We start from the raw sequence: 16,304 nt of genomic DNA, 5'->3' as shown, positions 1-16,304 counted from the left end.
CCAGTTAAACCTATCATTGCTTTGTAATTATCCTTTTTCATATGGAATGATACTGATATATATTCTAAAATTAAACCAATATATATATATATATATATATATATATATATATATATATATAACCACACACACATATATACATATATTTGACTTTGTTAAATATTTTTTTTATTACATGTCAAGTTATTATTATAATTTAAACATGTGTGATGGTAAATACATTTATAATTTATTACAAAAACAAATAAATGACCTAAAATCATTCGGAAAGGGGATTGTAAAGATATCTAGAGTTGAAGGTACCAAAGGGTCGGGCGTGTCACCCAACGGGAGGAAGGTGTTCAACTGGTGCCCCACTTAAGTGGTGAGAGTTTAAGTCCTATTATCAATGAATGATTTATATTTGAGAGTGGATTCAAAGATATAGAATTTTGTCGTTATTAAATTTTAAACTTTTATGGGTTTGTCCTAAAGCAAAGTCGTCCAAGGATGGACAAGAGTGAGTAACTGTTTTAATGAAATACAAGGAAGCAGTGGCGGATCTTGACCTAAAACTCAGCATGGGCCGATTTTTTTGGAGATAAAATTAGCCTGGGCCGAACCAATACACATTTAAAAAAATTCTCGAAAACCTGAAATTTAACACTACTTGGCGAAAAAACCGCACGGGCCGAGGCCCGGTCTGGCCTCCTCTAAGCTCCTCCCCTGCAAGGAAGCAATGTATAATGTAAATGATATAACAAAGTTGTCCACAAATTGTTTTTGTTTTAACATTAGTATTCATTTAAACCTATAGAATGTAAAATATTTTTTGTATTTCCTATTATACACCTATGAATATATGGTTTCTTATCTCGTGAAGTTGAAGGTGTAGGAGCGTTCACCAATTAATACGACCCCAACCCCTCATATATATATTTCACACCCCTATTTGTACCACCACCTCAACTTATATACATAATATTGACAAATGGATATTCCGGCGCCGGAGTTGGAAGAAGCAATATCCACACCTCCTAAACTCTCACTCTTTTCACTACCTTCTAAACCGCTTACGCTGCTACCGGAGGGCCTTACTCCGCCATTAAACACCATGGCAGCCATCCCATTCCTTTGGGAGGAAGCTCCAGGAAAACCAAGATCCACTGTCGCCGACGATCCGCCCAAGTCTAAAACAGTTAGGTCCTTAGAACTCCCTCCAAGACTCGCCACCTTGAGTCCTACAGGAGATCATAACCACCGTGACAAATTAGGTAATCTCTATATACACACTTAATATTATAATAAATACACACAATGTGAACATCTTTTTTCTATAGTTACATGTACAATGATTTGTTTGGCTTTATACTTTTAGGGGTTTATAAATACAAATAACTTTAACGTACAAAACGTACGAACTGAATGTTTTGCTGAAAAGACGCGGTGACATTTTCGTAATTATTTACTCGTAGAGTAATTGTCAAAATTAATCTACAAATGATCTTGTAGGGTAATTTTGATCTTGTAGAGTAATTTTGCAAAATGTTCTTGTAGAGTAATTTTGATCTTGTATGGTAATTATCAAAATTACTCTCTAAGTGTATCAAAATTAGTCTGCAAATTTTCAAACATACAATTCAAAATTACTCTACAAAATCATTTGTAGAGTAATTATGATACTCTACAAAATTACGTTACAAGATCAAAATTATCATACAACATCATTTATAGAGTAATTATGATACTCTATAAAACCTACAAGAATGTTTTACAAAATTTGTCTACAAGATCAAAATTACCCTAAAAGATTATTTGTAAAAATTACCCTAAAAGATCATTTGTAGAGTAATTTTGATAATTACTCTACGAGTAAATAATTACGAAAATGTCACTGCGTTTTTTGGCTTTTTCATGCCTTTCGTACGTTTTGTACGATAAGGCACTTTGTACATGAGCTTTACGGTATATATAATATACGCTCCGTAAATTGTTATAAGAATAAAAAGCGCAATGTTCTCATAAGTGTAAAACGTGGAGAGAATAGAAGTGTAAAATTAACCCATGTCCTTGTTGTAGGGAACATTAATGTCGGGCTAGATGTCATACCATCTCCGACCACCGTGTTGGGGGGGCCTTACGAAGGCGCGTTGGAGGAGAAGGCGGTGGTGGTTGGTAGTAAAACTAAAGGAGGAAGGGTTAGGATGCCTTTGAGGAAGTTAATGAGGAAGGAGAGATCATCGTTCCGGTCATGGAGGTGGGACAATAAGGACATTTTCAGGGATGATATTGATGACGGTGGAGGAGGTGATAGATCACCGTCGATTCGGTTTTGCTCATGGAGGTGGGATAGTTTCAGGGATACGCCTGCTGCTGCTGGTGGTGGTCATATCGGAATCAAGAGAAATAGCTTCGCCACCTTTAACAATGCTTCTACTTCTGGCTTCTTGGTACGTATATATGGTTTATGTTTCATTCATATTCATACTATATTTAGTAAAAGACTAAAATCCTTTTGACCTTCAACTTTATTTTAACTAATTTCTTCTCTAGTGGTGCTTAAAGTTCTTTTGTCATGTAATGTCGGTTAAGATTAGAACTTGTGGAGTTAACTAATTTATTGACTTGGTTCGGTTTGGCTCAGCTTGACACGGTCTTTAGGATTAGTTTTGACCCGGTCCATGAACCACGAAGTTAAAAATTGTCTAGTTTACCCATATGAGTCAGAGGTACTTTTACCACAGTGGGTTTCGTGCGGTGAGTTTCATCTATAATGATGTTAAGCCGGGTCACTAGCACCGTCCATGTTCGTGCGCATGAGTGGCCTTTTGCTTTGGATTTACCCGAGTGATTGGGCTTTTATTGGTCGTAAAAAATCCATATAAAGTGATGAACCAATGAAAGATCTACTTCTTGGTCTGATCGGACTGGAAGTCCTTTCGGCTTTAATAACATTGATGTTTTTCACTTGAATCATCTTTATTTAATATACATGACTACATTAAATGTTCAACAAGTATACACGATATATTTTTTTTTACATTTGATTTAAATAAATATTTGTTTCAATATCAGTTCTTCATATATAGTGTACATAGTTCAAGGTGTATGATTTTACGTAGGTCTGGGAACAAAAACACAATTTGGTTATTTTGGGTCATCATAGAAATGAAACAAATCGGAACCGGCCTAGGCAATAAGTAGGGATGGGCCAAAATGAGTTTTAAAAATTTCATTTAAAATTAGTCATAGGTTAGAATGGGTATTTAAGTTTTAATCAAACATATACAGGTAAACTTTAAAAGAACATCACACAGGGTTGGAGATTTCATACTTTGACCCTTCATACTTCGTATACAAAAAATAAAAAAAAGTTAATAAAATTATAAAATAAAAAACTAAATTTTTTTAAAAAATAAAATAAAATAAAACAAAATAAAAATTTTAAAATAAAAAAATATTAAAATTCTATAAAAACATATTTTTTTAGAAAAATCAAAATAAAAAATTAATAAAAATTTAAAAAATTTAAAAACAAATAAAAAATTAAAAAAATTAAAACTAATAAAAAAGAAAAATATAAAAATTAAAAAATTAAAAAATTAAAAAATTAAAAAAAAAAAACTGACAATAAAAGATCAAAAAAATTTAAAAAACCAAAAAAAAAAAAAAATACATTTGAATACATTTCTCTAACACTTGCCACTCTTGAAACACATATTCTTTTTTCCTCTTTGAAATAAATATTTTGATTACATAACGTATGAATTCTTTTAGTTTAATTTAACTATTGTCATTGCTACATGGTTGACAAAAATATATGTTTGGGATTATTTTTTTGTATGATTTACACTTGGTATTTAGAATTGAAAAAATTAATTACTTATTATTTATTTCATAATATTGAATGTTATCCGTGGATTCAAAACTAAAAGTTTCTATTATAAAATAAACATATAGTTGACTAAATCGTATATCAAAAGTCAACGACAATAATTTCATGGCCAGATTTCCATTTAAGATGATCGCTTAGACCAACTACATCAGTAATCTTTAATTAGTTCATATTCAAAAGCTTAGACTTTGCTAAAGTATGATGAATAAATCTTACTTCAAAAGTCAATAATAAGTTTCTAGCTGCTAAGACTAGAAAGCAAATGACAATGACTAACATGCAATGGAATCGTTTATGTTCTTCAAGGTTCACGCTACTAATGTAGTCTTCTTAAATTTTTTTTTTTTTTTAATTTTTTGTTTTTTTTTTAATTTTTAAAAACTTTTGACTTCTTAAATTTTTTTAATTTTTTCTTTTTAAGTTTTTTTAATTTTAATTTTTTTATTTTTTAATTTTATTAATTTTTAGCCTATGATCGAAACCCGTCTTGACCCAAAACCATCATAACTTTTTTCTTAATAAACTCATCCTAACCAGTGACCCAACCAACCTCTTTTGCGATCCTTAACTTTAGGTCTAGTAATTAGCATATTATATAATTAAGAAAAGAAGTTATGTCTAAAATGTAGTTTTTTTTTTACGTCTAAAATGTAGTTAATTGACAAAACAGACTAAAAAGACTCCAAAATTAAGAGTAGAAAGCAAAATCATATATTATTTCTATTTTTTAAACTAAAATTATATAATATAAAGCTCTAAAACCGTTATTTTAATTATTTCTATTTTTTTTAACTAAAAGTGTATAATATAAAGCTCTAAAACTGTTATTTTAAGAATTATTGTTATTATAAAATTTTAGAAGGGTAAAACACTTTCATCCACTGGAATATCACACTTTTAGCGAGACAAGTACCCGGTAATTGTTCGCATTTTGTGTCTGGTTTGAAACATAGATAAGCGGAGATTTTAAAGTTTGTACCATTGGGTATTAGAACCAACCGAACCCGGTTTTTTTTAACCGTTTTTTTTTTTTTTTTTTTTTTAAATCGATTTTAGAACCGAACCGAACCAGCGGTTGGTGATTGGTTACTATTATTGATCTGAAAAACCGGTTAATAACCGAAACCAATTAATAACCGAAACCGGTTTTAAGAAAACCGGTTCAAAACCGTTTTTTTTTTTGGAAAAAAACCGGTTAAAAAGCGATCTCAACCGGTTACTGTTTTGGACTTGAAAAACCGGTTAGTAACCGAAATTGGTTATTAAAAAAAACCGTTTTTTTTTTTTGTTTTGGATTAAAAAAACCGATCCGGTTAATAACCGTAACTGGTTAAAAAAAAAAAAAAACCGATTTGTACACCTCTAAGTTGACACCTACCCTAATCATGTTTGTTAATAACCATATTAACTTGAATTATTTATGAATCAATTGGTAATGAAAATCTAAAACTTGAACATTCGATTTTAGCCAATTAGCTACAAGAAATGCACACAAGATGGATGATGTGGCTCGTAGTATCAACATGAATATCATCCCGCGCTCATCCATTACTAAAATGTTTGATCCGATCGGTGTTATCTTCCGTCTCATCCCACATCTCTCTCTCTCTTCGCTTTTTACTCTTCTCATTCTCTCTGTTTTTTTTTTTTTAATTATTTTAAATAGTTTAAAGACGCATGATGAGAAGATGTGCATTTTCATAGTTTAGGGATAATTTCATGGTTTAGGGATAAGAGGGATGAGATGGAGAAATGATGATCCGACGCTTATATACAGTGACGGATCTAAGAATTTTTTTCACCATGTTCCTTTTGGTAGATTCTCACTAATTTTTTCCAAATCATACAAAGTTATCACTAATTTTTCCATTTTTTGCCAAACCAAGGGGGTTCCTGGGAACCCCCAAAACACCTTTGTATCCGCCCGTGCTTATATATGCATTAGGATGAGAGGGATGAAAATAATGGATTCCCTTTACCGAGCCCAATCTAAGTACCGTGATTGATATATTAAATCAAACCGCCAATTCCAATTCATTTTCTCTTTCTAAAAAAAGCCGGAAAGTAACGCACAATAACGTATAAAGCATAAAAGGACTTACACGGGTCGTATAGGTTTGGTCATATAACATTCTATACGAGTTGTATAATGTTATACCGCTCGAATGCATGGAAACCAAAAAAAAAAAACATTCTCTGACTTTTTTTTGTGCAATAATCAGTCATACGGTCCGTATAACTTTATAGGGGCCATATACGTGTATGGGTGTAAAAATAAGATTTTAGGGGTGTGCTTATTTAGTGTATATTTCAATTTCTCCCCTAAAATCTAATTGAGTTAATTATTTCGACTACAAGAAGATATAATGTCTACTAAAAACGTTGATGATTATTCAAACTGACAGGCGAGCATGTATGGCACCTTCAAGCAAGCAATGCCATGGAGATCAAGAAGATTATAATGTCTGATATTTTATCTAACTCATTACATGGTCTTCGGTATCATGATATTGGTATCGAAATTTAGTTAGGTGTTGGTGCATATAGAACATACGATGGTGCATATATATATGTGTGTGTGTGTAGGAGTGAGGTTATTCAGTTATGTATTGATATGATTGTTATCTGTCTGTTTCATATATTGTGAAAACTAGACACCTTGGAACAAACTGCTCAAACATCTTTATATGTTTTTATTGTTTGTATAGTCTTTATGTTTCAATCAATTACACCGTGTATAGTGGAGGCGTCAAAGCCTCCACGTCACACCCCGAGGGGGTGCCAAAGAGAACCCATCGCCAAAGGGATAACGGGCGTGAAGCTGATTGTGACCATTGGTGTTTGGGGAGAACGAGAAAAGTAGTCGTTGCTGTTACTTATTCAAACGAAAATCTATATTAAATGTATGACAATTATATATTTGGAATCAACATAGATTCATAATTTAATTAAATAGATGTATATATCATACCCGTGGGATTATTAACAGTACCCTTCTTAGATAATGTTAATAAATTCCAAAATCCATTTTGTCGTCCAATAGCGACAACCGTATTTTTGATTGGTACCGCAGTGGCCCTTTGGTTGGGTATTGGTGCAACATTACCTATTGATAAATCCCTAACTTTAGGTCTTTTTTATATTGATTCAATTATGAAATAAAATATCACAATGTATGTAGCTAGGGATCAGTCGCTTTAAAGTAAATTATTGGATATTGTACGAAGTATTTGAAATGGGGTGTGATAAATACACCCAATATAAGGATAAACCTACCTATTAGGGCATACGGTGTGGCAAGCGGGAAGAGGCGGCAAACTTGTTTGCCGATCGGCAAACACCGCCGCCAACGTTTTGGTGATGCGGCAAACCAAAGAAATCGGTGACCCTTTACCGACTCGGGAAACTTGATTGTTTGAATGTGGGGGCCACCCTAACGGTAATATTACCGTTTAAATAAAAAAAATAATTTTTATTTAAAAAATTAAACTATAAATATCAAACTAAACCATTTAACCAAATACCTTCAAATATATACTCAACCAAACCAAAAAATACCATCAATTCTTCCCAAAAATTTACCATACAAAATGGCGGATGAACTCCCATTATGGTTCCCACCCATGAGTAGCGATAATGTGTGTAAAATGCAACATATAAAACACATCAATTAAGGCATAAAACTAACCCTTTTTAAGTACTAATGTTGGAAAAAGAGTGTTTTTGTCTTCCTTTTGTATTTTCAGGATGAAATGAGCTCAAAATCACAAAAGAAGCAAAAAGACCACTAATTCTACCATAAATACAAGAAAAGGAACAAAAGTAGACTGCCCGGACCCTCAACGGCACCTCCCAAAGCAAAAAGAAAGAAACAGAGTCTGAACACGCCCCGTGTCCAGCGAACACGGGGGCGTGCCCAGGAAGCAGCAGAAAAGACAAACCAGTAGAAGCTTCCATTGCCCACCACGGGGCTGTGTCCAGCGAGCACGGGGGCGTGGTGAAAGTACAGCAGGCGCATTAATTGTAATTCGCAATTACAATTAATGAGGAGAGAGAGTGTCAGGCGGGCACGGGGCCGTGTCCAGCGGACACGGGGCCGTGTCCAGCCTTCTGTTCAGCCTATAAATAGAGGAGCTTGGCTTCATTCTCTCTCATCCCTTGGCACACCACCTCTCTCACACTTCATCCACCACCCACCACCACCATAACACCATCATCCACCACCATCATCCATTGTCCATCATAGAGTGTGTGAGTCGTCTCGGGATCCAAGATTGATCGTAAGAGTTCTTGACAATCAAGGCCATGTTTGCCTAAGTCTCTTACATCACTTGGTGAAGACAAGTGTTTAGTATAATACTTTTTATTTTTAATCTTTTGCACTTTTTATTTGGTTTTGTATTAATGACTTTAATAACTAGTTACTTATGTTGAAGGTGATCTTTCCTTATCGTTTGTCCGTGGTGTCTTGGCGTTATTTTACTGTCTATATAAAATAAAAGATTTTCACCATTCATATCTCCACGGTCTATATGGAGGTATGTTGGCTACCTGGTCGGGGGTTAAGGGAACGGTTTGGTAAGGGTCTTGCCCTTGTTCAGCGTTTAGAGGTCCTGCTTGGGACCTGGGTCAAATTTAGTAGGATCTCCTTCAATGCCCATAGGTATTGGATGGCGGGGATCCAAACTCTTTGACTCCCTCATAAGTTAACTACTATTAATACTATAACCCGGCTATTTAGGACTGTATCCCTGCTGACTCAGACTACTTAGCCGAGGGTAACGTCACCGCCAAAAGCGGGGCCTACCATAATTTGCATTAATAACTTAATTCATTATCTTTCAATAATCCGACCCTTTAGGATTGTATCCTTGCTGACTCAAACTACTGGGTTGAGGGTAACGTCGCCTTCAAAAGAGGGGCCTACTACAATAACTAAGATAATCTCTTAAACAAGTGCAAAAGTGCGAAAATAATCAAAGGTTATACTAATACACGTGTCGGAACCAAGTGATTCATCTTGTCTATCTGTTTTTATTTTATTTTTATTTTCAGCATTTAGTTAGTTTTTATTTTTCTTAGTTTAAAACATTTTTCTAACTTTTTGATTTGATTAGACGTTGAGGATAAACCGGTATTAAAAGCTCTTGTGTCCTTGGACGACCTCGGTATCTTACCAACACTATACTACGTCCACGATGGGTGCACTTGCCCATATGTGTGTTTAGTGTTAGTGAATATCGTGTTTTATAAATTTAAAACTTGGCTAAAAGTGTAAAAAGGGCTTAAATACTCATCAAAATAATATTACACTACACACGCATCAAGTTTTTGGCGCCATTGCCGGGGACACAAGGATTTTAAGAAAGTTAGGAATCAACGGCCTAATCATATTTTTATTTTTCTTTAATTTTTTAGGATTTTTTCTTAGATTTTTAGCTTCTGCAGAGCTCAACACGGGGCCGTGCTTGCTGAACACGCCCCGTGCTCAATCATTGGAACTGGCAATCCTGTTTTAAGTCAGACAGTAGGCTGAACACGGGGTCGTGTCCACTCAACACGCCCCCGTGCCCAAGATTCAGTTGCTGAAAACAGAACCGTTAGATCCCGGCGGTTGGTAATTTTTGATACAAACATGAGTGATAGTAATTCTTTTTACTTTCGGCACTCTTATGGTTTGTGGTGTCGAATATGTGGAGGCGAACATGAGGAATTAAAATGTTTCTTCCTCACTTATAGGCCCCACTATATAGACCCACCGATTCCTTGTAACCTTAAGAGGGGCGAAAGTAAAAATAAGCACTATTTCTCCCTCGAATGCGCCCAGCCAGATATTCTAGGAGAAATGCTCCTTGACGAGCTATTTCAACTAGAAGAACTACTTCTTAATTGGTCAAAAGAACTTAGGAAGGATTTTTTAGATCCATCCTAAGATGATGACCATGAGGAAATGTTGGAACCGCATTCCGACAACCTCGTTGCTCCCGAAAATACCTTCTTACCTAGAAAGGACGTGAACGATAGTCGTCCCTTTGTCGATTGTGCCGTGAAGGACTCCCCATCGACTTCGTTCGGTGCATACATAGACCTGAGCGATTCGGCATACACCTTCTTTAACGAGAGCCCGGAAAAGGGTTGGACTTGTCCACCTAGAATGAAAATAGGAATTACCCTCACCGACAACCTCTTGCGTTCTCGCCTTAGTATAGGACAATTAAGGTATCTTAGGCACTATGGGGTTGTTCCAACAAGTCAGGAGCCACCCGATATAAATTAGCTCCTTAGTAAGAAACAAAACTCCATAAAACAGCCTACCGACACGGGGCCGTGCCCGGTCAACACGCCCCCGTGTTCACTCAGAAGATTCTCTGCTGATTCTGTCAGAATACGGACAAAATGTGTCAGAATTTTCTCTGCACACGGGGCCGTGTCCAGCGGACACGGGGCCATGTCCAGTGTGCTGTCGTTTTCTTTAAATGCAGCCTGAATTCTGCTCATTTTTTACCACACCACCCAGCAGAGATTCCTGGGATCTTCACATATACCATCATAGGTAAGTGCTAAAAGAAGGTTCCTAAGGACCACCTTGTCTTTTCCACTTTTGTTCATTTCTCCTTCTTCCAAAAATTTTTCAAACCTCACCTTCATGGAAGCTTGGAAACCCATGATTCCAACCTTCTATGAAAGGTTTGTAGGAATTTTTGCCACGGATTCTTGTCTAAAGTTAGTTCTATAACTTTGTTTTAAATTATCTAAGCTTAAAACGCAGTAAAAGTATATTAGAATAATTTAAAAACCTGGAGTCGTTAGGCAAAAACCCTGCAGATAGCTGAACACGGGGCCGTGCTCACTGAGCACGGGGCCGTGTTCGAGGTACTGTTTTGCAAAATTTTAGTTATCTTCGGATTATTACGCAGAAAATGGCCAGCAGAAACAGCGGAACATCTTCAAGAAATAACCGAAATGGAAGGAGGTCGTCCACGGCAGAGGACTCCCTAGTAAACTACGTTTACGCTTTGAGGGAAGCCATAGACGAGATGTCGGGAGTAGAAGAAGCTTTGGTGGATCGTATTAATCATCTGACGGTAGGTTTGGAGGGTTGCCTACGGGAAGTAAATCTCCTGCACCAGAGATTAAACCTTCTCGCTTCCCCGCCTTTGGTCCCGGTGATAACCCAAAGGGCGTGGAATGTAGTACCCGAGGTTATCATTCCAGCAGAATGGCACGCCATGCACCAAGTACCTCAACCGAGGGTGGTGCAAGGAATCCCGGTGAGCGTTCCTCCTCGAGACACCGAAGAGAATGAGGCTACCTTTTACCTCCCTAGGGAGATAGAAGAATGGCTTTGAATGACAACCAAGGAGCCATCGGCTAAAGAGAGTTAATACATCGGGAAACTATTCCCGAAATTTTCTTAAATAAGTAGAACTCTTATGATAACCTTATGTATCCCCTAGTATTTAGCTAACTTAGTGTAATGTCTCCCTATGATTTGCAATGCTATGATGGTTTTTATGATTGATGGTTGTTTTGAGAATAAAACACACTCATGGTGGTAATGGATGAAAAAGGGAATGAGAAAAATGGAACCATGCATGAAGAACAGAGCAACCCGACAAAAATCTCCATCACAGAAGGCTCAACACGGGCCGTGCCCAACCAACACGGCCCCGTGCTGAACCCCTGCAGAAAAATCACCCAGTTCAGGTAACTGGACACGGGCCGTGTTCAGCGGACACGCCCCCGTGTCCAGGCTTCTGTTTCAATTCTGAAATTTTTGTTACTGGCACTTGACCACGGGGCCGTGCCCGGTGAACACGGGGCCGTGTCCAGAGTGCCAGTAACATAAATATTTGCTTTTTAACATACTTTTATACATTCTAATCAACCAAAAATATTATTTTTGGACACATTGAGGACAATGTGTAATTTAAGTGTGGGGGGATGCTAAAACCTTGAAATTTTGCAAAATCCTAAACACAAGCCTTACACAAAACTCTATTGGAACCGCTAAACACCCAAATTTTTTCAAAAAAAAAAAAACTTTTTCATTTTTTATTTACTTGTCTTAGTTTAAGTTGGGAAGAACAAGTTCTAAAAAGGTTATATTTTTACAAGTTTACAACCGATAGCGTCGTGATAAAAAAGGAACCAACATAAGAAAATTATGAAACGGCATAACAAGTCTAGTTTAAAATTCGATTATATATGCTTGGTCACATTTAAAAACCCATTCCCACAAAAGTGAGTTTTGAGCCTTTATTGAGCATAAAAATACACATATTTAGATTAAATGCTCATTTTTCGTTTCTTGTGTGAATAGCCGCTCGGTCCTTACAAATCTAGAACTTGCCACAACGATACATTCCCAGTCCTCACCAACTTAAACCCAAGTAAGTAAATGATGGAGGCATTAGGACTAACTATTTTTCTTTCAAAACCATTATTTTTCATTTTTTAACCTACCCAAAATCCCCCTAGATAGCCCCTTTGAGCCTAAACCTTTCATTTCATTACCCCAAAAACCATTTTTACCCACAAAAAAAAAAAAAAACCTTTTTCATTTTTTCACCCTTTATTTTAGTAACAAGCTCGGTTTTTCGTCAACTTGCCCTTTCATGTGACATCAAAAAAAAAAAAAAAAAAAACAAACGAAAGCTATAAAAAGCTTGTTTGGAGAAATACTTCAAAAATAATAAGTCACTAAAAACAAGGTATTTTACGAAAACCGACACTTGTTACGATTTTTCGCCCTTTTTACTAACCACTAACCAACCACCCACCTTTAAACCCAAGCCTTCACCCAAAAAGTCCTCTTGATATTTACAAAGGTAAAAAGTTAAAAAGGAGGAGGATTGATTGCTTGGCAAGCCTATGGAAATACGTAAGTTCCGTGCCGCTCTCGAGTGATTCACTAAAATATACACCTTCGGCCGAGTGTTGAGTGATCTCCCGTGAGGTATGTGAACTTGTATATAAATGGAATTTTAATAAGGCATGTTATGCCCAACTAAGTAGTTTATCTTATGAAAAGTTCAAAATAAATCATAACGAATAGGATTGTAAATAAATAAAAATAAAGCCTATAAAAACCTTGGATTCCCGACACTCTAGGACAAGCTAAAAAAAAACTTCTCTTCTACCTATTCCATTTGGGAGTGTAAGCCACATTTAAAGAGTTTTGCTTGAGGACCAGCAAAAGTTCAAGTGTGGGGGTATTTGATGTGTGTAAAATGCAACATATAAAACACATCAATTAAGGCATAAAACTAACCCTTTTTAAGTACTAATGTTGGAAAAAGAGTGTTTTTGTCTTCCTTTTGTATTTTCAGGATGAAATGAGCTCAAAATCACAAAAGAAGCAAAAAGACCACTAATTCTACCATAAATACAAGAAAAGGAACAAAAGTAGACTGCCCGGACCCTCAACGGCACCTCCCAAAGCAAAAAGGAAGAAACAGAGTCTGAACACGCCCCGTGTCCAGCGAACACGGGGGCGTGCCCAGGAAGCAGCAGAAAAGACAAACCAGTAGAAGCTTCCATTGCCCACCACGGGGCCGTGTCCAGCGAGCACGGGGGCGTGGTGAAAGTACAGCAGGCGCATTAATTGTAATTCGCAATTACAATTAATGAGGAGAGAGAGTGTCAGGCGGGCACGGGGCCGTGTCCAGCGGACACGGGGCCGTGTCCAGCCTTCTGTTCAGCCTATAAATAGAGGAGCTTGGCTTCATTCTCTCTCATCCCTTGGCACACCACCTCTCTCACACTTCATCCACCACCCACCACCACCATAACACCATCATCCACCACCATCATCCATTGTCCATCATAGAGTGTGTGAGTCGTCTCGGGATCCAAGATTGATCGTAAGAGTTCTTGACAATCAAGGCCATGTTTGCCTAAGTCTCTTACATCACTTGGTGAAGACAAGTGTTTAGTATAATACTTTTTATTTTTAATCTTTTGCACTTTTTATTTGGTTTTGTATTAATGACTTTAATAACTAGTTACTTATGTTGAAGGTGATCTTTCCTTATCGTTTGTCCGTGGTGTCTTGGCGTTATTTTACTGTCTATATAAAATAAAAGATTTTCACCATTCATATCTCCACGGTCTATATGGAGGTATGTTGGCTACCTGGTCGGGGGTTAAGGGAACGGTTTGGTAAGGGTCTTGCCCTTGTTCAGCGTTTAGAGGTCCTGCTTGGGACCTGGGTCAAATTTAGTAGGATCTCCTTCAATGCCCATAGGTATTGGATGGCGGGGATCCAAACTCTTTGACCCCCTCATAAGTTAACTACTATTAATACTATAACCCGGCTATTTAGGACTGTATCCCTGCTGACTCAGACTACTTAGCCGAGGGTAACGTCACCGCCAAAAGCGGGGCCTACCATAATTTGCATTAATAATTTAATTCATTATCTTTCAATAATCCGACCCTTTAGGATTGCATCCTTGCTGACTCAAACTACTGGGTTGAGGGTAACGTCGCCTTCAAAAGAGGGGCCTACTACAATAACTAAGATAATCTCTTAAACAAGTGCAAAAGTGCGAAAATAATCAAAGGTTATACTAATACACGTGTCGGAACCAAGTGATTCATCTTGTCTATCTGTTTTTATTTTATTTTTATTTTCAGCATTTAGTTAGTTTTTATTTTTCTTAGTTTAAAACATTTTTCTAACTTTTTGATTTGATTAGACGTTGAGGATAAACCGGTATTAAAAGCTCTTGTGTCCTTGGACGACCTCGGTATCTTACCAACACTATACTACGTCCACGATGGGTGCACTTGCCCATATGTGTGTTTAGTGTTAGTGAATATCGTGTTTTATAAATTTAAAACTTGGCTAAAAGTGTAAAAAGGGCTTAAATACTCATCAAAATAATATTACACTACACACGCATCAAGCGACGATTCATCCGATAGTAGCGTTCTTTTTTTTCAAAATCTCATCGAAGAAGCCGAACTTCAAGACACCGGCACATCTAACCGAAGGAGATATATTGAACGTCAACGTGAGGAGGGGCATGAGACACTCATGGCGGATTATTTTGTCGAAGACCCGAAGTACAACGAAGATATCTTTCGGCATAGGTTCCGTATGTCGAAACGTTTGTTTCTAAAAATTGTGGCCGATGTGGAAGAGAACGACCCGTCGTTTGTAGAGGCCCCCGATGCGCGAGGTAAGAAGGGCTTTACGCCCTTGCAAAAGGTGACATCGGCTATTAAACAGCTCGCAATTGGAAACACTCCAGACGAGAACGATGAGTACTTGCATATGGCCGAAAGAACTTCCCGCGAGTGCCTAGAATATTTTTGTGACACGGTTTGCAAAATATACGGTCCAGAGTTCTTACGTAGACCGACAAGCCACGACATGGCACTTTTATACCAAGCTCATGAGGAAAAACATCACCTTCCAGGTATGTTCGGTAGCCTTGATTGCACCCATTTCGTTTGGTGTTTTTGTCCGACAGAGTATCGAGGCCAATATATGCGAGGAGATCATCGATACCCGACTGTTATGCTCGAAGCGGTTGCTTCTCAAGACTTATGGTTTTGGCATGCTTTTGCCGGTCCACCGGGTTCTCAAAACGATATCAATGTTCTACAACAATCTCTGTTATTTTTAACGGAACGAAATGGAACCGCGCCAAAATGTCCATTTTACGTTAACAACCATTTATACAAACGTGGTTATTTGCTCGTGGATGGAATCTACCCTTCGTGGTCCGTGTTTGTGAAGTCGATCCCTTACCCTCACGAAGTAAACGAAAAGAAATTCAAGAGGCAACATGAGGCGGCAAGAAAAGACGTCGAACGGGCTTTTGGTGTTTTGAAGGCGAAATGGGGTGTATTGAGTCGACCGATGCAAGCAAGATCTGTTAAAAAAAATTAGGAATGTCGTGTACACGTGTATTATTTTACACAACATGATTTTGAAAGATGATGGAAATGCGATAGCACCGGTGCACATTCGGGATCCTCCGGTCGAGCCCGCTCTAGACGATACGGTGTTGGGCGAGTTGATGAATGAAGACACGCATTGGAGACTCAAACACGATCTCATAGATCATCTCGCAACTCAAGATTTACCCCATCTTTTGGTCGATTCCGACGAAGACTAGTTTAAATTGTTTCATGTTAATGTAATTTTATTGTTTTTTAATTTAGTGTAACTTTAATGTTTTTAATTTAATTTATGAAAGTTTATTGTTTTTTAATTTAATGTATATATTCTAAATTTATTAATATTAAATAAAATAGTGCACAAAAAAAAATAATAATAATAAAAGTTTACCACTTCAGCAAGTGTTTAAACCATTGCCAACACTTTTGCCTGATTGACATGGCGCGCTCTGATTGGTCGGTTTTTTAGTTTACCACTCTAAAGTGTTTAACCACTCCTTACACCCTTAGTTAA

At 37.0% G+C, this 16,304-nt stretch overlaps 2 protein-coding genes across 2 annotated transcripts; both read left to right on the top strand.

Moving 5' to 3' along the window:
- The first annotated feature begins 924 nt into the window (after window positions 1-924).
- LOC110936849 (uncharacterized protein At4g00950) lies at window positions 925-6,600 on the top strand. Its single transcript, XM_022179265.2, has 3 exons — window positions 925-1,253; window positions 2,059-2,429; window positions 6,280-6,600. Exons 1-3 carry the CDS (start codon window positions 971-973, stop codon window positions 6,334-6,336), a joined length of 711 nt encoding a protein of 236 aa, XP_022034957.1. The 5' UTR covers window positions 925-970; the 3' UTR covers window positions 6,337-6,600.
- An 8,318-nt stretch (window positions 6,601-14,918) lies between these two features.
- Window positions 14,919-15,779, top strand: LOC110933685. Its single transcript, XM_022176895.1, has 2 exons — window positions 14,919-15,303; window positions 15,358-15,779. The coding sequence occupies exons 1-2, from the start codon at window positions 14,919-14,921 to the stop codon at window positions 15,777-15,779; spliced, it is 807 nt and encodes a 268-aa protein (XP_022032587.1).
- Window positions 15,780-16,304: the final 525 nt, after the last annotated feature.

Source organism: Helianthus annuus, chromosome 4 (genome assembly GCF_002127325.2).
Source record: "Helianthus annuus cultivar XRQ/B chromosome 4, HanXRQr2.0-SUNRISE, whole genome shotgun sequence".
Taxonomy (NCBI): Eukaryota; Viridiplantae; Streptophyta; class Magnoliopsida; order Asterales; family Asteraceae; genus Helianthus; species Helianthus annuus.
Note: the sequence above shows the minus strand (reverse complement) of the source record. Positions and strands in the feature narration are given on the sequence as shown.

Bases quoted from the DNA above. Each gene is read 5' to 3' on its own strand.
- LOC110936849 (XM_022179265.2), top strand. From the start codon at position 971: ATGGATATTCCGGCGCCGGAGTTGGAAGAAGCAATATCCACACCTCCT. The intron at 1,254-2,058 runs GTAATCTCTATA...TCCTTGTTGTAG, and splicing joins TAACCACCGTGACAAATTAG to GGAACATTAATGTCGGGCTA. The intron at 2,430-6,279 runs GTACGTATATAT...TCAAACTGACAG, and splicing joins CTTCTACTTCTGGCTTCTTG to GCGAGCATGTATGGCACCTT.
- LOC110933685 (XM_022176895.1), top strand. From the start codon at position 14,919: ATGGCGGATTATTTTGTCGAAGACCCGAAGTACAACGAAGATATCTTT. The intron at 15,304-15,357 runs GTATGTTCGGTA...TTTGTCCGACAG, and splicing joins GGAAAAACATCACCTTCCAG to AGTATCGAGGCCAATATATG.